Here is a 24,198-nt window from a genome sequence, read left to right as displayed (position 1 = left end):
CATGCATTAATCAAGTTTGGCTTAAGTGTCAATTTGCAATTTGTTTGTTGTCAATCCAAACTGTTTGGTTCTGAAATAAAAGCAAATAAACGATTAATAGTTATAAGAAATAAAAAGGTTTGTTGGCAATTAATTTCGACGATTGTAAAATATATCAAGTTCCCTTAGAAATGGTTTGATCAATCAAAACAACGGTTACCGAAAATAATGAATGCTGTCATACACAAGACCGCAATCAAGCTGTAAGTATAATCATTCGATGAAACACTAATTTTGAAAACACAAATCGTGCATATATATATACATTGTCCTTTTACAACCAAAATAATTCAAATGGCATCTCCTGGTATACATTCATTTTAAAATGAAAGGAAAATAGTGATTGTCCATTGTTACAAGATCTTATGAATACCAGTATGTCAGCACAGTGTTATTTTCTTTGTTAATATTTTTAATGATCGCTTTCAATCAAGGGATATGTGCGTTACGAGTGTAATTATAAACCAACTGCATATCCACGAAACTCTCACCTTGATTACAAGCTCTTAACAGTCCAAGACAAAACAATTTTAAACAATTACTGCAACACTACAGATACTACATGAAGAACAGGCACTGCTTACCATTATGGAGCACCTGAGTTCACCCAAAGTTTTTTTTTGTGGGGGTCATGTTACTCAATCTTTATTTCTCTATATTTTGTATCTTTGTCTTTTTTTGCCATGGCGTCAATTTATTCGACTTGTGAACTTGAATGACCATCTGGTATCTTTCGTCTCTCTTTTACTTCAGTAAACTATTGACGGGGATACTATTGGTGTTGTACCACAACATTCCCTTGAGTGTTTGCGTATTATGTTAAAAAAATATTATATTCAACTCTTTAATCATAGTAATATCAGTAAAATACAGGAGAAAAGTTTCGAAAGTAGAACTATCTATACAAATAGAATAATGCCTTTTTCACCTTTGATACGATGTAAGCTGTTTGTATTAGACTTTATACAAAAACGCCACAAACAATAAAACAATTACAATCATAATTTTTTTTAAAGTATAAGTATGTATTAAATTATCAATTTTGGCAATATGAATTAAGTGATAAAAATATTTCAGTCAAAATAATGTTTTAGTCGTGTTGATTTACTTTACATTCTTCTATGCATATATATAAAATTAAGAACATGTACACATGACTATTTTTTTTTAAAAGAAATTGTCAATTTACAATATAGGATTGACATTTCAAATTTCTAACAATATTATCTAACTCACCAAAGGAGGCTCTTACTTGTCTCGTAATATAAACCTAAAATAGATTTGAATAACAATATGTTATAATTCGCTTATTAAATATAACAATATATAATTGACTTTGAAAATACTCTTAGCAATTACTGTTGATTTTAAGAATGTCTAAATAACATTTTAGTTACGAATTTCTGTAAGTTAGCTATACACATCAGCATTCATTTTCAAACTAATCAACTATACATAAAGGGAGCAAAAGCTACTTTTATATAACATTGCTACTATATCCACATTTAAACGGATATTTCAGACTAGTTTTATATCAAAAAGAATTAACAAAAATACGGTTGAAGTTTGTATAATAAATTGTTTAAAATAAAAACCAAAGTAGTTTACCGGCATACATATCTCAAAAAATCTTCATATAAGTTTGATATTTGTAACATTATCAATCTTAAAACAACTCCGAATTTGTTTTATCTAAGTAAAGAATTTGAATTTGTCAGATGGCAAAACCAAATTTGTCTCAAAACAACAGCTTATATTGTACAAATTAGTGTTTCAGCCTACGACATCAATTTTAAATGCAACAAAATATTATATCTGTCTAGGTTTAAATGATATCTTATATACAACATGTGTATGTGAACGTATATTAATGATTTTAATGCACATAGCGAGTATTTACGCTCGATGAAAACATGAATGATCAAAAAGGGATATTCGAAACGATATAAATTCTCTTATATGCACACAACATAGTTCACATATAGATTACCAACATAAAAACTATGTTGAAAGTATTTTGAACACGTACAACAACGAATTGTTTGACACTGGAGCTTAATAAAAAAAAGGTTTACTCCATCGTACTAATTTCATTATCCATATTTCAATAAAAATTTTGGAATAGTTTTTATAATATGTAAGCCAATATATTTTATATACTTACCTGTACACAAGAGCTGCCAATATTGCTCCTGAATACGGACCTGCCCAATAAACATAATGATATTGCCAAACATTTTCATTGAAAACATAGATACACAAAGCTGGTCCAAAACTTCTCACGGGATTCATTGATGCCCCTGTTATCCTACCGCTGTCAAATGAGATTTTTAACAAATTATTTCTTGTAAAGTATTCCTGTATTTCGTGGGTACCAATTTTCGTGAATTGTGGATATATGTAAGTGATTTTGTGGTTTTGCCAAACAGAGCATGCAGCCTCAAAACTTGTGTTTCATCTGTAGCACATGTACAAAACCCACGAAAATAGGTATTCAAACGAAAAAAAATGAATCAACAGTATGACTATTTAGAATTTGATTGTCATCAGAATTGAAGAGCATTTCACTACCTTTTTTTTATCGATTTAGTTTCCAAGAATTCATGCGTCCATGTATGGTAAAATAAGTTAATGTACGGTAATTTTTAAATTTTGATAATCTTTCGAAAATGATAATGGTTTTTTCTAAGGAAATACATTTAAAATCAAAATCAATCATTAATTATTGCATACACAGCCTCGCTGCCTAATTCGAACAAATTATAAATCTACATATTAGTTTTGGATATTGCATACAGTAAAAAAGTTATGCATTTGCAATTTGTATTTCGCCTATATTTTTGATCATGTTCGAATTTTATCACTTTAAATGTGAATTCATACTTTACAGAGTATGTAAAGTTTGAAATGTACATGTAACATGCGCATAATAAATAACTTAACCGAAGACATGACAGATTTTTCAATATTAACAATAATCAAAACATACGTGTCAAAAAGCACATAAATATTAATTAACTAAAGCTGCGCAATTTAAATGAATTCATATCATCATATGTATTAAAAGATATGTCAGACATGTTTTTAATCAACTATGGACTTTATCGGAGGAAATATACACTTAATGTATAAACCTTATATTTAATAAGAAAAATATTTACTTACACTGCTTCTATATTAGCCCATGCAACAAATCCAATTGCCACTGGGGATATAACAGAATGTGTATTACTTTTGTTCAGTGTACTCATTAGATAAGTTAGCACTAGAACAAAAGTTATAATTGCTTCGCATGCAATTGCACTTGGAACCTCAACTGTATTAGATAACGTTGTAGCACCTCCATCGTGTGCCATGTAGTTGTCACGGGGAAGCACTATCTAAAATTAATAAGGACTATCAAATTATACTTTTTACTCCACATTTTTTAAGTTTACAAAAAGAATTTTAATCGCATGCACTCAAAAAAGACGTTTCCAGTTTCGTCGACAGTGTGTACGTAAGAAACTCCTGGTATGCCTTAATCACTTAGAATGTAAATCCGCCATCAGTAAAAATGTATCAATCGGCAATAGAAAACGGTCAGCAATATAACAGATGAAACGATTTTTCACATCAATTGGGTCACCATATCGTAAAAAGGCAGTAAACTGAGATAATTTTGGTTTCAGTCCTTCTCCCTCGTGCTTTCTGAGAGCACATTTCATTTAATAAATTCAGTATATAGATATAGGAAGATGCGGTGTGAGTGCCAATGAGACAACCCTCCATCCTAATAACAATTTGAAAAAGTAAACCATTATAGGTCAATGTACGGCCTTCAAAACGGAGCCTTGGCTCACACCGAACAACAAGCTATTAAGGGCCCCAAAATTACTAGTGTAAAACAATTCAAACGTGAAAACCAACGGCTAATCTATATAAAAAACGTGAAACGAGAAACACGTCCAAACAAAGCCATGTCAAGACACCACTGCGAAATTTTTAACCCTTCGAAATTATCACTTTTGAAAAAAAAAGGTTTTGATAATACAGGTAAATCTTGAAGTTTATACAAATTAGTAAGTGAAAATAAGAAGATATTCCAAGTAATCAAAGCTGGTATATAGACAAGATCCATATTAATATAAAATAACAAAAAAGCATTATTAACAGTATCAACAGGTCGAAATAACAAGAAAATACGATTTGAGAGTACTTGTAGTTACTGACAGCTAGTTAAAGGCCAAAACAATTAATAATAATAAATCATGCATCAGAGACCAAAATCAACTAAAACACATCCTAGGGATTTCGTATTTTAACGTCATTAACAGTCAGAGAAGACATGACTTGTGCAATGCCAAAAATAAATGTATCGACAGGTAGTAGGATAGTAAGGAACGACTTCTATAGAGATAAAAATTAACGTGTAATTATTATGACCAATTTGTATAGAAACAGTTTTATTGAGACGATGGAAGCCGCTTTAAATTCACATGTTAAAGAAGAGTATTTTGACATCAGTGAATTCCGTCGTTTTTCTGACATGTCATGAGCATTGACGAAGGTATCAATCGCATTTGTTGATACATTTGTAGTAACTAATTTCGACGTAGTTGTCACTGTAACAAACTGAGCATATCCGTGGTGAAAAGCGACACAGATATTCCACATTTATTGAATAAATTATGGTGGGGTCCATAATGTTAAAACGTTTGTTTGGATTAAAGTAGCTCGAGACATTTTTCACCTTTCTTACCCAATATACACATTTCGATAGCTGTTGATAATTTTGAAAATAGGTGTGATTCGTTTGATCTCAGATTTAGAAAAAAAACTTAGGATTTTCTTATCCCAAGAATAGATTACTTTAGTCGTTTTTGGCACAACTTTTTGGAATTTTGGGTCTACAATGCTCTTCAACTTTGTACTTGTTTGATTTTACAACTATTTTGATCTGAGCGTCACTGATAAGTGTTATGTAGACGAAACGCGCGTCCGACGTATCAAATCATTATCCGGTTAAAAAGGTTTTCTGTCGTTCTCTAAAAAAAATTTTGTGAGTCCATCATTAAATATGTTGCTACTGTCACATATATGACAAGTGTTTGATATGTTTGAGTATACCTATTTTCCATTTTATTAGGTACCTATCGTTTAGAATTTTCCTCGGAGTTTAGTATTTTTGTTATTTTACGTTTTATAATAGATATATTTTCTGGTAGATCATTTAAAATGTTTCTATTTAAATGTATACAACTTATCAGAGAAACAAATTACAACACAGACTCTGGTCTACTATGATATTTCTCCAGTTTTAACTGTTAAAATTTCAAAATCTAAGAAGCTTTGCAACTTTATTTTATAACAAATGAGAAGAAATAAAGAAGTATCGTATCACACTTGATTCCATGGAAATAATCTATATATATAAAGTGGTGATTATATTCTATTTTAAAGTTTCTGTCTAATTGATGTTATACTAAAATTTCTTCTTTTCCTTATTATTGAAGTCAATACATTTTTCTCTTACTTATTGTTATGATTCTCTCTTCATTTTTCTATTGATCATCTTCGTGTCATAATAGTATAATGGAATTGGATACATATGTATATATTTCAATCAATTTTGATTGATTCCACTCTATATCTTAATCAAATGTAGTTAATTTTAATTTTTAATATAAAACCTACTCTTGATAGAGCAGCTCCAACCATGCCTCCTAACAGCTGAAAACCAGAATACAGTATCATCGCTTTAGAACCTTCCATGTTACCACTCATACGGACAGCAAGTGTGATTACTGGATTGAAATGAGCACCGCTGAAACGAAACATTTTTTTTGTAAAAGATAAAAAGTTGTTCACACAAAAAAAGAAAGGGTAACGAAATTCGTATCACTAAGAAAAACATAAATTAAATCACAATATGTTAAAATAAGTTCCCATGGAAGATAATACTTATAAATGATGTTTAGAAATCCTACCCAATTTAATTTTTACAAAACAACAGTACATTCAATTAGTAACTCCAACTACTTAAAATAGTTAAATACATTCAGGTAGAAGCTATATTACTGTTTTTCTGACAGAAGGGTAGTTGTAATAATTTTTCTTAAATGATTAAATATTATTCATACCTTAAAAGATTAAATAGCGACATAATATATCACTCTGAATCATGGCATTTTCTCTTTTTTTTTGGTTTTCAATATTGATTCAATAACTAGTAAACCATTATTTTTAAGGGGAAACCACTTTATAAAGATTCATTGTCTAGATAAACGCCTAACAATAATAACCATTTTTACAAGAGCCAAAAAAAAAGAAGTTTTTTTATAATACTAGAATACACCCGCGATATCGCGGGTCCGTGACTGAAGTAAAGTATGTAACTTTGAGTAAGCCTTATTTTAGCCTGAATTTTTAGTATTGGTATTGTCATCTGATGAAGTCATACTGATTATAAGATGCACATTTTTCTCTGCTTTCAAAATCTTTCTGTTTGAACCCGTCGACCTGGAACTGATCATTTATTGGTAATATTAATTATGTGGAAAACAAATGGGTCTTGAAAGGTATAATTTTTAATCTACAGTATTGTCCTATATTAGCTATATACACAGTTAATTCTTTGAATTGTCGTTTTAACCCCATAACGGCTAACACATAAGACCTCGTTATTTTAGTATTATAGATGTTCACAAATTATAATTACATTTTTTTTTCCAATGTTAAAATAGTGTTTTCATTGTCAAACATACCTGATATTTCTAAAAATTATAATTAATCCAACGAGTACTAGAGCTGGAGAAATTGAATAATATTGAGTATTCGTGGCTAGGAAAACATAGATGACCGTGCCAAGAAATTCTGCAAATGTTGCCTTCGCTAAATTGGACAGCTTGCTTGCTTCATCTGGTGTCTCCTGTCTAACATCAACAACAATTTCGTTATTGTTTGCAACATTGTCTTTTTCTTCTGTCATTTCAAACCCCGTATTTCTCGTCATAGTGGTATTGAAACAACTGATTAATGTTGAACCAGTAGACGATATTTTAAACTTTATTTCAAGCGGAAGTAATTACAATTTGACAGTTTGATATTCACCAAATATTTACAAAACTCAATAATATCGCCATTCTGGTAAATATTTACTTTAATCCTATAAAACAATATATTTTATGAAAAGTGTTGTTTTCGAAAAAGATCGTAAACCCCTGAACATAAATACCTCTTTATTTGTAAAAATTGATGTCTTTAGTACCTACCAAGAAAGAAAATAGAAATATTTGAAATTCTCAAAAATTAATTGAACCGAACAAAATATTGACCATGGCCCTGTTCTCAGTTAGAGATTGACAATTATTGTTGCATTATGTATGCTGACGTCAATAAAATATTTTGACTTTCTGAATATTACGTTTTGAGGATCAGTGAATGGTACTAGTTGTCGAAATGAGCATTTGATGCAGTCAACTAAGTACTGTTAATGTTCTTATAGTTATGTGGTCGTTATGCATCTTCCCAACAGCTAGATATTGTACAACATTTAAAATGTGTCTGTCAATTGTCAACCTGCACCGACCTTTTTGTAAAACAAAGTTCACAAGGGTGAAAAGGAAAGCCAAATTCTTTAAAAATGATATTAAAATTCCACTCACAGAACAATTATGATCAATTAATTTAAAGTTAGTTTTTAACTAGGAGTGCTTTTATTGTTAATTTGCATAAATTCATAAGTTCATATAATCTGTTTTAAAACACCTAAATAATATTGTTGTCATTATTATGAAAACCCTAGAACTAAAATTGAAACGACATGAAGAAAATTATCTGTGTTCGAATTAACCTGGTGTGTTTCATTGTATGAATATACTTAGAAAGAAACATAAGATAGCAAATGTTTTGAACGCACAAGTGATTTTAAACTCAAATTTACGATGGAATGCCCTAATTCTAAAACTCAAGAATACCAGTCACCATTTAAGCTCTTGTATCAAATATAGACTACAAATGCTGTATACCAGATGTTCGAATGATTTGGGTCATACCTTTATCAAGACAAGATCTTGTTTTTAAAAATAAAATGACTACTATCAAATGTCATTTATATTGAAGTTTTTGAGTAGTATTACCTTGTAAAATCTTAAATAGTAATAAACGTTCAATGTTAAACGTTTTCGGTAATTTATAGTGCCTTTTAACATGTTTAACACATATGACTAAAATTTGGACTTTCCACTTTCAAAACGACATCCTTATAATTTAAACATTAAGCGTTCACGACATCACCTTATTTAAAATTCACAAACATCGGAATTTCCAAAATATGACGATTTTCAGGGTTTATGGATTTTCCACTTTAGAAATGACATCTTTATATTTTAGAAGATTAATTGTCTACAAAATCATCTCATGTATATCGAGATATGCTAGATACATTAATTATTGGGAGTTGACACTATGAATTAGATACAAAATATGAGAAAAATAAATGAAGTTCCAGAGGACAATACATGTAACTTGGCAACTACAGAACTACTAGAGTTGTATACAGAGAAGAATAGATGCATTTGAACAGTCAATACATGATAGAATCATACATCAATAGTCAAAGTTGCCTAGCTAGAATGGTTTGCAAACTTATTTGCAGTATTTTACTGTATTTTAGTTCAATTCCGCTGAAGCCTTTTTAGCAACAGTATTGTAACGTTACAAATTAAACAAAAAAGGAGAAAATATGCATTTTTGGTGATGGAAGGATAATTTGTTGCTTTTAAAAAGGTACCAGAGGGACACTCAATCTCATAGATCGAAAATAAACTGACAACGTGGGGCAAACAAACAATAGACAAACAGACAAACAATAGTACACAAAACACAACGTGATAGAAAACTTTAGACTAAGCAACACGAACTGAAACCTGCTTCGTCAACAAAGAAATGATTCATTGTTTCATATTGAAACATATTTTTTCCCCTTTAGTAGACTTATCTTTTTCGACCAACATTTAATATTCTTTTCTAAGCGTCTTCTAGTTATATACCCTTACTTTCATGATTTTCTAAGGAATGATACTAATAAGATAATAGCCCTTTTACTTTATATTGTGTTAAACAGCTGAATATCATCTAACTGATTTATTAAAATTTGAATGACAATGCGACTGATATACTAGTATGTATATGAAACAACAAACATATTTACTACTATATATTTGTGTGATGATATCCCTAGCTCAACAAGTTTGATTAATATTGGATAAAATTTCTACTCTTTCTCGCATTAGGTACTCATATACAAAAGTAACTGACTTAAGGATTTACGTTCTTTTTTATCATGAGTAATGATTGTAATCCTCAATATATGTTACTGTTGTCTTCGTTCTGTGTTAGGTTCAAATAATAAAATACAAAAGTCAACGGATATTTATCCGAGAATAAAAGACCTAGTGATTCACAACACCAGTTTTGTTTCCCTTTTAAATATTACAATTAGGCACTTCATTTGCATTGAAATAAATCATGTATTAATTTCTTTCAATATGACTGTCTATTGTTATTGTTATTAAACAAAATTCTTATCATGTTATTTTTATGAACTTTGATATATATTAGGTGGTTTCTTACAATCTTCTTTTCTTAAGTACAGTTTTACTCATGTTGATTCTTACTAATTTTCAAAATGTCAAATAGAATACAAATTTCAAATCCGGAGTTTGACAATGCTGACCAACGACATACTGCCAATGAAGTCCGAGTTGATAAAGGCAATGATAGCTCTAGACCAAGAACAAGAAAGGATGATGAACCAGTAATAAGTGACCACATTGATGAATGGAATTTATACCAAGCATTGTTTGTGGAATTTCTTGGTACAACAATATACGTATTTATAGCTACAATTCCTTATTATGATACATCAGCTCCAGGAATGGCACTTATCGCACTGATAGCATGTTTTGGCAAAATCAGGTAAAAATTAGATATGTGAATTTATATTTCAATTTTTTAAATGAAGGTTGTAAAAAGAATGTTTTGTGTATAAGATTGTTTTTGTGAGATTAAAAGACCGAAATGAATTTCACTAGAGTAATTATTTTCGATTTCATGTTCTTATCTTTAAAAAAAATAGAATCAAGAAAAAGGTTAGGCAGTGTTTTGATATACTAGTATATGCATCAGAACATTACAAGCAACTTCGAGCTGATGATACTATTGAGACTTATCAAAGCATTGCTGGAAATTGAAAATAACAATTAACAAAGACTGAAGCAATTTTTTAATTAATCTACATCAAGATAGCATAAAGGCTGATGGAAGTTAGAAGCTACGTTTTCAAACAATTTAATACTGATTCAACAGTTGTTACAAATCATTTCCGTTACAATGTTCTTACATCTAAGTTTTTAATGATCTTAGTACTATTAGGTATTTAAAAGTTATAGATGAAAGGTTCTCTACTAATAGTATTACTAAAGTCTGAGAGAAATAAAAAAAAATATTTGGTAAAGCCTGGTGCTAAGGCTTTTAATAAGACTGCTGTTTTATGAACGATCTGGTATGATTTTAGTCTAAACTTGGTCGCAGATTCATCAGCGACGTAAAGCTAGTTTATTGTAGTTGTTTAGATTAACGGTAAAACTTCGAATACGGCGACGTAATGGAAGAATTATGTATGGGTCTTCTATTATTTAATGATATTTTTATTAAACAGCAAACATCCTTTGTAACCTTTGTTTTTGTTGAGTACATGTTTGAATTACCTGTACGTTTAATTCGTGTTTTAGTTATTCTATCAGCTTGTTGCATATTGCAGAAATGTGTGAAGCGTTCTGATTTTCAAATGTTATCAGTGTATCTTTAAAAAAAAGGCAACAGTAGTATACAGCTGTTCAATAGTCATTATTCGAATAAGCAAACATTAAATCCAAGTGATAAATTTTAACCGAGGGAAACAAATCAACCACATGTATTAGAGGAACACATTGGAACAACAAGAAACACTTAACTCATCAAAAAGCAAACGCGAATATACATAAAATCAGACTTTTGATAACAACTGCCCTATTCCTTGTTCGGTAAAGAACATTTTTAATACAAATGGTGCATTGAACCTTGTGTATTGCTAGCCTAAACTTTCGCTTATATGGCACGGTTAGAAATACTGCTAAAATAACAACACTACGTGACAAGCAATACAGTGCAAAACAAATGCAACAACAATCAGCACAGAGAAAAACATTATTAAATAAACTTTTTAAGAGCCCTTTTTCAGTTTGCATGATACATATAGTCTCGTAAAAGGTCTGTTAGAACACCCCCAGTTTTTGGTGGGGTTCTAGTTGCTTATTCTTTAGTTTTATTTGTTGTGTCATGTGTACTATTGTTTGTTTGTTTGTCTTTTCATTTTTAGCCATGGCGTTATTTTCCATTTATGAGTTTGACTGTCCCTCTGATATCTTTCGTCTCTCTTGTATGTTACGGTCTTGTGACCATTTTTGTTATAGATATACTGCAGCTGTATATCCTTTATTATGAACACTCGCAACAGTACTTCTTTTCTTTCAAGGACTCAATGATCTTAAACAAAAGCATTATATGTATTATGTACTGTAAACTTTTTTAAAATCACTAAGATAGGTATACTTAATGTTTATATTAAATGGAATGAAAAAAAAATGTTTATATTAAATGGATTAAATTTTTTTGGGGGGTTTTAAATGATTTATATAATATTCAAAAAATGGACTTTCTGTGTAAGAATAGTAACATGATTGAAGAAAGTTCTGATTGTTACTGGGCCTTTTCAGATGAAATATTTGAATGTAAATATGATCCAATCAAGTTTCAAGTAGAAAATTTTAATGTGTCATTTCAGTGGCGGCCATTTTAATCCGGCTGTTACAATAGGCATCAGTCTATGTGGACGTTTGTCTCTAAAAGCAACAATATTATATCCTGTCGTCCAAATGGTTGGTGGTTTACTTGGTGCGGCACTCACAAGGGTAAGTTTATAGATAATTAACTTTATCGCTAAAATAACAAAACAACAACAATTTTAATACATCCTTTTTTCGATTTCATACTCTATCAAATTACTATACTAGTTCGTTTCATGTATACATTTTGTCAAAAAGTAAAATAAAAAGAATACACCGAAGAAAATTCAAAACTTAAATCCCTAATCAAATATTAAAATCAAAAGTTGAAACACATCAAACGAATTGATAACAACAGTCATTTTCCTGGCTAGGTACAGGCAAAGAGGAAATGGTGGATATAAAGAGGAACGAAAGATACCAGAGGGAGAGTCAAACTTGATAGATAGAAAAAAAAACTGACAACGCCATGGCTACAAATAAAAAGACAAACAGACAAACAGATAGATAGATAGATAGATATTTATTCTCTAAAAACTAGATACAAGTTTTATTCTCTAAAAACTAGATACAAGTTTACAGAGAAACATAGAATATAAATACAGACACAAAAATAATAAATAATAGTACAGAAGTCACAACTTAGAAAACTAAAGACTAAGCAACACGAATCCCACCTAAAACTGGGGGTGATCTCAGATGCTCCGGACGGGTAAGCAAATCCTGATCCACATGTGGCACCCGTCGTCTTGCTAATGTTATTCCAAATCCGGTAAATATTCTAATTCGGTAGGTCAAATTCGTGCAAAGGGAAAGGGTATTGTAGTTACGACATAAGGAACATATCCGATATCATCTGTGAAACGGTTATAGCATAAAGTTTTTAAACTGGTTTTATAGCTAGCTCAGCCGCTCACTTGCATTACAGTCGCACCAAACTGCATTATATTGATAAAACAAACAGACATACATGCAATAGGTTAAATTGTCACAAAAAGTGGTACATCAGTCAACATTGTGTTATTATCTTAATCAGTATATAAACAAACAAAGATGTAACAAAGAAGCACACAAAGCAAAATTTAAAATAACACAATGACAATTACTTAAGTATAAATTTTATAATTGTTGACATATTGAATCTTTCGTATTAAGTATAGAAGTAAGTATGTATCAAAGAACTCCACAGAACTCCACAACAGCACCAGACCTTAATTAAACTGATTGAAAGTTTATGTCTTCATCATATGAATATCAGGCACAATTCCTCCCATTAGGGGTTTAGTATCCTACTACCATAAAATATATGAGAAGAACATAACACGCATCATGCCAAAACTGTTTTTAAAAATAAATGTGTTCAGTTCCGATGCAAAGACCCTATAAGTGATCAATATTAAAGCCAAAATATGCGATCTTTAATGACCTGACAACAGTATCGTAAATATATTCCTTCTTAAGGTTCCACTAAAGTCAAAATATAGGACACTTCATAAACATCTAAAATTTGCCTGTATTTATCAACTCATAATGAATAAAGTCATAAACTATGAGAACATATGTTCATTTAAACATACTTTACATATACACACTTTGTAAACTGTAAATAAACTTGAAATTGTTATGTTGTGGTCAAACCGGTTCTTAGGGTGAACACCAAATTTTCAAAAAAATCTGGAGGCCTGCGAGACGAATTAATTTGCTTAAAATTGGTATGGACGAATACTGTTACATGTAATGCAGGGCAAGCGCATGTTAATTTGTCACATACATATGTTTTAATGGCATATTTGTCCAATTTCTGTATTGTACCTTCGATATTCGTTCACTTAGATACATAAAATTAACTGAAACTCGAAAATCAATACATTTTATGAAAAATTAACATGAGCTTGCCCTGCATTAGATATAACAGTATTCGTCCATACCAATTCTAAACAAATTAAGTCGTCTAGCAGGCCTCCAGATTTTTTTGAAAATTTAGTGTTCACCCCAAGAACCGGTTTGGCCACAACATATATAATTTCAAGTTTATTTACAATTTACACAGTGTGTATATGTAAAGTATGTTTAAATGAACATATGTTCTCATAGTTTATGACTTTATTCATTATAGGTTGACAAATACAGGCAAATTTTAGATGTTTATGAAGTGTCCTATATTTTAACTTTAGTGGAACCTTAATAAGTCTGTTTAAAGGTTTTGTAATTTTTTTAGGTGAATACTGACATTTTTGTGCTTTGTAAAGAATATTACCATAAAAGATTGGATATGAAATACCTGAACGTATAAGATGTCTGCATGTTGAGTAATATATACGAATTATTTCCTGATACCGATGATAAACTTTAGTAAATGTTTTGACTATTTTGTGATATCGAAAACCCTAATTTTTCAGTAATACATAAATTTCTCTCTCTAAAATCTAATAAGATGTTACATACAAGAGCGAATTGTACAAGTTGAGATATATAAACACCATAAGATGGTGACAAAGGAACGTCATCATTTAAAAATGGATAATTAGGAAATGAAAAATCATCTCTTTTGCAAGCCTGGCACCTTTTATTCTAAGCATGTCGAAATGTATTTTTGTATTGTTTATTTGTGCAATTCTCTGTCCTGAATGTGTTCGCATTCATTTGTACTGTAGTCCTGTCATGTAATGTTGTCCTTTAAATAGCGTTAAACATTGATATAAAAACGCGAGGTTTGGCTAGACACAAAACCAGGTTCAACCCACAATTGTTTTTCTATGCTCTGTACTAAGTCAGTGCAATGGCAGTTTTTCAATTCATTTTCAATTTAACTAAAAAGACTTATTTTACAAGAAGTTACGATGAACTTAATTTTAAATCTCTTATAGTTCGTGTCTGTGTGCGTTACATTGCAAGTTTGTTTTTTTGTTGCACTTTAGTGTTTCGATGTTCCGTTGCTTTTCTCATATAGTTGACGTGTTTTCCTCGGTTTCAGTTTGTAACCCGGATTTGTTTTCTCTCAATCGATTTCTGCCTTTCGATCAGCGCTACACTACTGTTGCATATATTTACATTTTGTAAAAAAAAAAAGAAATGTATGTCTGCTACATTTTACTTTTTCATCGCAATAAAACAATATTCAAATAAAGTTAAAAAGTACAAAGCTCAATATATTTTGTCCAACAATATACGATGTTATATGATCTTTTCGGATTGTTGATTATAAATCAAACTATATTCTTGGTGTCACTTTACTTAGTCGTTAAAATTGAAATTAATCATGCACATAAATTGTTTTGATTTGTTACTTACCGAGCTTGACTGCATAACCTTTAGTCGTGGCTTGGGAAATGTATGCTAGTCGAAAGACTGAAATAAATATGTTTCTACTGGACTATCAATATTTTATTTCATTTATCTACTGAATTTTCATTCAATGTTAGAAAATCATTAGAAAATTGTTTTTGATTTACTATTCAAAACTCTCATTTTTACCGGATAACTATGGTTACAAAAATAAACCAATCGTCATTAACTGTTGATTGATGACAAAGTTACCCCTCCCAAAGTTACGACAAATAGCTGATATATTTAATATGTATCACATCTTAACATTTTTGTATCATAATTCAAACATATAATTTAACTATGCAAACCATTTTAATCCAACGAACCATGACTCACCAACACCCTATGAACAGTGACGGGGTGATGGGCTATGCAATCACTGGGGGTAAAAGACAAATATTAAATAAAACGTCAATTGCATACCAAATAGTGTTGATCCTTCTATAGCAGTTTCCCTTAAATCATACGAATTATACACTTTTACAAGTAAACTAAAGAAAGTTAATATAGTATGACTGAGTATGTAGTGACAAATAATCTCTATGTAGTTGAGAGTTACAAATGTTGTTGCAACTGCATACCAAATTGAACTATAACTGGCAATTCCACTTCCACTGTTCTGATCAAATGATCTAATCACAAACTAAGAACTTTCGTTTTTGTTACTTTTTCGATACGAGACAAAATAACGTTCATAGATAATTGTCCATTTTACTACGTATGATTAAAGCATTGTATTTTTTTTATTATTATTAATTGTTTATTGTATTGTAGGCTGTACAACCATCTTTTGCATATATTGACAATGAATATTTCTTTGAAAATGGAATCACCGTGTTACGGGAGAATGTTAAACCTGGATGGGCTCTGTTATGTGAAGGATTGATAACATTCTTCCTTGTACTTACTTATCTTATGTGTACAATGGAAAAAAAGAAAACCAATTGGTTGTTGTCATCATTGGCAATTGGGTTTATTGCCCAATCCAATATATATGCTGCGTAAGTTAAATTGTTATAACCATCTAGCATTAATGAACTGCTGTATATATACTTTGAACAGAGTATACAATAAATACCGTTCTACTAGTTAAACTTCTATCAACAATGATCAAAACATTTGAGCTTGATTTGAAAAATAAGAAAAAATTCATTTATGTTATTCAGCACAAAAAATATAAAATTCTATTTTTGTCATCGAAACATAATGTAGACTGAAAAAAAAAGTACATGTATCATCTTTTAGCAAAATTGCAATTGAAATATCCCTTGTATTGAAGAGACATATCTTAAAGAACAAATATGCAGATAAAGGAAAATGTGGTATGAGTGCCAATGAGGCAACTCGCTATCAAGGGCACAATTCATAAAAGTTAACCATTACAGGTCAGGTACGGTTGTACTAGTGTAAAACTATTCAAATGGGAAAACCAACGGTTTTATCTTTCTAAAAAAACGAGAAACGAAAATACTTAACCACATAAATAAACGACTACCATTGAACCTCAGGTTCCTGACTTTGGACAGGGTTTTATTTCTTAATTACATGTTTTCCGACAGACGACATATTATATACAGCCTCAAAAATGCAGAAGATTAAGCTTGTAAGCAATATATTTATCTCTATCATGAATGACTGTCTGCTAAAATTATTTGATTTCTAAGTTATCAATTTTTTACGCTATGTTAGATTATATGGTAAAGCATATTGAGAATATGCAACTGTATCTACTAGGCATAGTTAAAGGGAAACTTCGCAAAAAAAATAAAAAAATGATATGTTGTTCTTTAAGCATAAAAAATCCCATTCTCATAAATATAAAAGTTTTATTCTCCATTTGAAGAGTTCAAAATTGATTTCTGAAATTTACTATCAGTTTTTGACATGACGCCATCTTGCCGGCATCCCCGATGTGAAAAGTCATGTGATATCACGGTTTATCCAAAAACCGCAAAGTTTCAAACGAATCGGGGATTCAACGGACCGTTCGTTAAAATCTCCCGTCATCAATCGGAGAATGCCGTGCAGTTGTCCTTCAGTGTCAAAATGTCTTGTCAAGTGTACGGTTGTTCTGTCCGACAAGGTTACGGCAAAAGTCTTCATCGTTTTCCAGACCCCACAAAAAAGAAAGAGTTATATCAAGCATGGTTGTGCAACCTTAACCTTACATCAAATAGTTTCATCTTTAGCAAGCACAAGTTAGTGTGTGAAGACCATTTCGAGAAAAGTTGTTTCGAAACAGATTTGATGGTAATTATACTATTTTAATAACAGAATAACCTTTCAGTTATAGATAGCTATAATGTTATCAAATCTTTATATGATGAGATCACGTTGATTGAAAAAAAAAAGATGGTAAGGAAATAAAGATTCAATTACAAGTAATGCATTTTCAGTATTTTGTAACAGCCACTGACTCGGAAAAGATTCATTAGAATGTCTGTTTTATACAAAGTGCATTGGTGTATATAAAGAAAAGTTTCGTATTTAGTATAGATAGTGTTTTAAATTAATAAAGTTACAAGATTAATACCTTTTTAGTTGTATTGGTATATCAGGTTATATGTCAGTTATACGGTATATATAAAGAATAGTTATGTATGAAAAGATACAATGATTGTTAAATTTATACGATATTGTTTTATTGTCAGTGATATTGACACGGAAAAATATTTTAGCTGGAACATAAATTAATATGTTGATATAGTATAAATTAAATATTCCCAGGTTATTGATGTGTAAATTTCGGAATATTGGACATCTCATTGTTATTTCTTTTATATGATGTGTTTTATTAAAAAAAATCAAGTAAGATTTACATAATATAAATTGATACGGGATCGATTTAAAATGGACACTTATAATGTTGCGTTTAACAGTTAAACGTGTGACCCTAGTATGTTGTAAAATTGATTTTTTTTTTCTCTATTTGCTACATTTTTTTTATACATTTGTCGGCTTCCCCGCGACTTGATGTTGGCATGTCAGACTTAGTTAAAATTTTGATGGAGGTCGTGTCAGAACGACAGATTCAGTTAGGTATTCCAGTGACATCCTGTCGACTAAAAATTTGTAATACACAGTTATGTAATACATGTCCCTGCATGGCCTCCTTATTGAGTACCAGGTGTGCACAGGTAACATTCATTGTATAAAACTTAAACTACCAGTTGTTATAAACATCCGGTGGTCAGTATATATCTGTGCCTGAAAAAATTAATAAACGTTGTTTGAAATCATAAGTCCACCTGGTTTTTTTTTTTTGTAATTAGAAAAAAAAAAACATAATTTATAAACATGACCTTTGTAAATTTTTGGATAAGAAATAAGTCTTAATTGCGGAGTCATTTTTGACGCAAATACGGCGCTTTTTTTGGCGATTGCAAAAAATGCAGATATAAAGTAATGCAGCACTTATCTGCTTATCGTCACGTTAATATTAATTAATTGTAGATTATATGTATATTTCCCTATCTTTATAATGATAAATAAATTGTTGAATGGGAATATAAAATTTAAAAATCATTGAAAGGGGAAAATATTTCTATGAACCCCTAAGCTACTTCGATAGTTTGTTGTAATCGGTGCATTTATACGTGTGAGTGCATTATCAATACATTTGCGCACAGCTTTAGATTACGCAAAGCACTTTTTATAATTTTACAAGAAATTAATGTATGTAATAGTTTTATTTTGTTCAGTGGAAAATATTAAAGCCTTGATGCATAAAGACAAATTTTGCCTTGCAAGTTATAAATGCTGAAAAGGTCACGGATAAAATGTCACATATATATAGTATACCTTTTGCATTAAAAATGGTCAAATTATCATGAGACCTAACTCAAGTTGAAAAGTAAAAAAATAAAAATATATAAATTTAAAAAAGTGGCATATCTAGGACAACTAATAATTATACGAAGATGTGGTATGAGTGTCAATGAGAAAACTTTCCCTCCAAGTAACAATTTATTGATGAAAACTATTATGAGCAAGGTATGGCTTTCAACACGGAGCTTGGCTCATACCGAACAGCAAGATATAAAGGGTCCCAAAAATTACTAGTGTAAATCCGTTATGTTTGATGTCCATTTTTGCGTAGGACAGAAAGTCACAGGACAAAAAGTCACAGACAAAAAGTCACAATTATTTTTTTCTGAATATTTTCTTTGAATAAAAAACACTTATTTCCACAAAAATATTTTTGTATTTTTTTATAACTATTGTATATAAACCAACATTGTAAACAAACTTTATCATAAAAATATTAAAGATGATCAAATAATTGTTAAAAAAACAAAATGTCACCGTGGCTTTGCACTTAAATGGCTTCATTGTGCCAAGAAATATACCCTTTGCATGATTAAAATTAAATAAATCTTAATTTTTCAAGTATAATGACACATTTCCTACACTTTAATATGAATATATGTATTAAAAAAGTAAATATTTCAAGATATTTTTCTTATATATTCAAATAATTGTCAACAGATTATATGTGACTTTTTGTCCTGTGACTTTTTGTCCTACCAAATTTGTGACTTTATGTCCTGTGACTTTTTGTCCTGTGACTTTCTGTCCGTTTACCTTCTAGAACATAGTATATAAGAAACTCGTATAATCTTTTATGATAGTGTTGACAACTATGCTTGTAGGGTGATTCTGTTTTCTTTTCAAGTGATTGGCCTCTCCTAACACAAACAAACGAACGGTACGATATTAATCTGCTTTGTGCATTAGAAAGAACCTCTGGAGCTCGTCCTCAATGGCGCTTATACCTCGGGAAAAGTATACAAGTAAACATTGTTTCAATGTGTCGAACTGGTCTTATGTTTGGTGTCATTGTCAGCAATACATTCCTCATCTAGGCTTTGAAGTACTACAATTACTATATTTGGAATTAATAACAGCTACCCTTTAGTTTAGAGTATTAAATTATATTAGAATATAGAAATTATTTCCTTTCATTTTCATGTGTTTAAACACGACAATTCAAGACCTCATACAAGAGATAAATCAAAAGAAACTATTAGTGAGTAAGAGTGGATTTGTGGGAAATTAGTCGTATAATTATGCTCTCTAATCCATTTGTAAAAAAAAATCAAGATGGAATAAACACTTATTTTGATAGCTTAGATTTATAATTTATAATTAATGAGATTAAAGATTATTGGCATTCAGTTCACAAATAATTCGTCTAAGTGATTGTGAGTTGTATTAAATTATGTAAAAGAAGATAAAATAAAAAGCAGGCATTGTGCTATTATATTTTTTCAATAAAAACTTTAAAATAAGTTTTGCGATTGTTTGCAGTTGTTAGCATTTATACATCGGCAGATTCAATACAAATAAAATAATTTCGGTAAAGTAAATTAAACACATGTGCAATGGTATCTCCTTAATAATTATAAATTTAACAATTATTTTTTAAGATTAAAAGTACTATAATTATTTGACTGTTTATTTTAATCTTTACGAATATTGCCGCATAAAACGTTATCAAAAATTGTTTCAATTTAAATTCTGTAAACTTTCCGAATTTATAATACGAATCTGAATTTTATTTTCAATTAGTTCATACATTTTAATTGTCATCGCGTATTAAATCTTAATGTATTAGATATGGCACACACTCTCTGTTCATCCATCCCAAATTACAACACTCATACCTGTGTACGCTTGAATTCACACCTGCGGCTAAATTGCTACAAGGTAAACGAATTGACATGAAGCCGAGAAATATACAGTGACCGTTACAAAATAATTAACACACTCTGCTCACACATAAGTTGCATTGAAATGATTACCAAAATAATAACGGTAAATAGAACGGAAATATTTTCAGTTCAATATAAGTAAAATTGTTCAATAGATATTTTATGAATAAAAACTCAACAATAATTAATGAAATTTATTCGAAAATATTTACTAGAGATAGTTTTATATAGGAAGTTTAATTCAATAAATACAAAACGGTATACGCATATTCATTTTCGTCCATTCTTATATTGTGGTTAATAACTACGACCATTCGTCAGATGTGCGCTTTTAATTACGTAAATTGTCGATAAGCTATAAGAATTAAAAAGATTTTATTTTTTCCCAGAATTCAACAAATCGGGCTAATACGTCACGACCCACTCGAGATTTTCAACCAAAAAAGTTACAAATATTTGATTTTCTCCGTTATTAGAAGGAATATTAATTTAAAACTTTGCAAATGTGTTTTTTATGTTGAGATGAACATAATAAGATGATAAATAAAAAATCGCGGAATTTCCCTTTAATGTACAAATTTATATATACATGTTATACAATTGTTTCAGAAAAAGGAGAATGTTTGGTACCATTAAAACGTTTAACCACGCAGCAAATGTTTGCACCTGTCCTAAGTTAGGAATACGATGTACAGTAGTGTCGTCTGTTAATGTAGTTCATACGTGTTTCTCGTGGCACTCATACCATATCTTCCTATATCTATGTATGGTCATAAATTCTATTATGATGTCCACAATGTTTGCAGCGTGATAAATATCTCTTTAGCTTACCACAAGACTTATAAAACAGATCTATTTAATATCCAAATTATAGCTCATTTGGAAGTTTTTAATTGAGTCAAAATGCAAGGCCTTATTTTGCCTTAAAAGAAGTGGCAGATGTAATGTTCAAGCATCAAATTGATATACCGACATCCAAAAAATAAAAGCAGATGTTACAACCAAAGGACAAAAATAAGCAAGTCATCAACGAGGCAAAATGTAATCTTTAAAAAATGAAAATGATAGGTGTCCAAGTAGTCAATAATGTACTAATTAAAGATAATTTAAGGTGGATCATCAGTATATATTTCCTCAGAAAGTATTTTCGTAAAATTTCCAAAATGAAGATTTGACAATGTACTTTTCTAGAATATAATACGAAGTATGGGTCACCTTGCTATTATTAAGCTACAGGTCGTGCAAAATTGCCCCAATTCGCATAATTTATTTATGACAAAACACATGTTTGTCCGTAAAAGAAATCTATGAAATAAGATTTGGAAATAAAATATCAGAAGATAGGTTTTATGATATGCTTAAAGAAAATGGAAATAAAAAGTGATGCAAGGAACTTGTTTTTTGCTCCAAGTAAACAAATTTCCTTATCATTCCTGTTTAGTTTTTTTTTACTATAAGAGTGACCTCCCCTTAAATGGCTAAGTTGAAAAATTGTTTTAACAAAAATATTTGGTAATTGTTTAAAAATGTTTGGAAAATACAATAAATCACTTAGTTTACTGTATACATATAAACAATCTTATCAATCAGTTGCACATATGTCTCCTTATTTGCAGATTTATACAAAGATCTATTGCAATTGTGTACTGCAATTGTCTCATTCAAAATGGCAATATACTATGAATCTACCAAAAAGTCATCTTCAAAGTTTGAGTTGATGTCATGACGTTTATTTAAATATGTTTTCCTTATTTGGTAGAGACTTTATAACCAGAGCATCAATGAACCCAGCAAGGAGCTTTGGGCCTGCTGTTTGTATGTCAGTTTTCACGAAAGACGTATGGGAACATCATTATGTTTACTGGGTAGGACCTATAGTTGGATCAGCATTAGCTGCATTTGTCTGGAGGTAAATGAATTTTAATAATATCAAAGCCTGCGTTGAAGAGCTCATTTCTTAAAAGAAAGATTTTTTTTTAGTTTTTCTTTAAAATCTAAAATTGTGAAATCATTCTGTCAAGGATTAAAGACGAATCTAAATATAAGTAGTAAAATGAATAGAAATATATCTAAAAAGGGCATGAAATAAGCAGATTATTTTCTCTGTTTTTGTAAAATGGTAAAGTAATAAATTAGCTTTATTTTGTAAATCTGAATTTTAATAACATTTAAATTTAGTTGATATCATTGTATTTGCAGATGCTTAAATTGGCAGTGGAGTTGCTCATTACTACCAAAATGACATCATCTTTCGACAGTTGAAGCGTGTGACTAAGATAGAGAACATATTGGGCTGATAAACATAAAAACAATTTAGGTTCCAAAACACTTATATACAGCAATGTACCAAACTACCTCATGCAGATAATGATATAGGGATAATAATCACATTATTATTACCAGTTTCAGTAACTGATCGTGATATAATTCCACAAAAAAAAGTAGTTTTGCGTTCTTTCTCAGGCCTCTACTCAATACCTTCGTTGAAAAACTGACATATATGTTATTACCACAAATATAGTTATACATATGAAACAGGACTTCAGAATGTTCTCATAATTTAGCCATGTGAAAATTGGAAGATGAAATTATGTATTTAAAAGTCAAATCCATGATTTTTAGAGGATAAACCAAAACCATCATATGCAAGTTTTAAAAACCCTTACATTGAGAATGTATCAGAATACATAAAAAAGATGATGTGGTATGATTGCCAATGAGACACCCTACGGCCTTCAATAATCATGAGCCATGTCTATACCCCAACGGCTTATTACTAAAAATGTAATGGAAACATGTTTCATAGCATTTGAAAAGCAACAACAACAAAAAACCAAGAAATTTTATTTGGTTTGAAAGCTTATGCAAAGTCTTTGAATAATTTTACCAGTCAAAGTGGCATGTCAGCTCTTTAATTCACTTAAAGTACGGTGACCAGACCCAATGTTTTTTTTAGATTTAATCGTCAAACATACTACATGTATATAGCTATATTATATATCATTGGATTCGGAAAAAAGAGTACTTTTGAAATAACGATGTCGTTAAAAAGAAATGAGGTAACAGTTTTGCATAAAATAGAGTCAAAGATCAAATTTTGTTTTAATTTTTTTTTTTCCATAATTTTGAAATTTGAAGATATATACAACAATTTAGGTAAAATTTCAGATACAGACATTATTTTCAAATCATTAAACAATGAATTATCTCGAAAATGGAAAAGAAATGAATTAGGAAATCGATTTATTCTG

At 30.1% G+C, this 24,198-nt stretch overlaps 2 protein-coding genes across 2 annotated transcripts; one reads left to right on the top strand and one right to left on the bottom strand.

Annotated features, from left to right (window-relative positions):
• Positions 1 to 7,041, bottom strand: LOC143046910 (uncharacterized). Its single transcript, XM_076219960.1, has 6 exons — positions 6,786 to 7,041; positions 5,716 to 5,845; positions 3,205 to 3,419; positions 2,204 to 2,353; positions 1,276 to 1,309; positions 1 to 70 (listed from the first exon to the last, which is right to left on the bottom strand). Exons 1-5 carry the CDS (start codon positions 7,031 to 7,033, stop codon positions 1,288 to 1,290), a joined length of 765 nt encoding a protein of 254 aa, XP_076076075.1. The 5' UTR covers positions 7,034 to 7,041; the 3' UTR covers positions 1 to 70; positions 1,276 to 1,287.
• A 2,605-nt stretch (positions 7,042 to 9,646) lies between these two features.
• Positions 9,647 to 23,722, top strand: LOC143045082 (aquaporin AQPAn.G-like). The gene is made up of 5 exons (XM_076217382.1): positions 9,647 to 9,999; positions 11,906 to 12,032; positions 16,008 to 16,234; positions 22,707 to 22,856; positions 23,147 to 23,722. The coding sequence occupies exons 1-5, from the start codon at positions 9,710 to 9,712 to the stop codon at positions 23,187 to 23,189; spliced, it is 837 nt and encodes a 278-aa protein (XP_076073497.1). The 5' UTR covers positions 9,647 to 9,709; the 3' UTR covers positions 23,190 to 23,722.
• Positions 23,723 to 24,198: the final 476 nt, after the last annotated feature.

Source organism: Mytilus galloprovincialis, chromosome 9 (genome assembly GCF_965363235.1).
Source record: "Mytilus galloprovincialis chromosome 9, xbMytGall1.hap1.1, whole genome shotgun sequence".
NCBI classification, from domain to species: Eukaryota; Metazoa; Mollusca; class Bivalvia; order Mytilida; family Mytilidae; genus Mytilus; species Mytilus galloprovincialis.
This window is presented reverse-complemented; position numbering and strand designations above follow the sequence as displayed.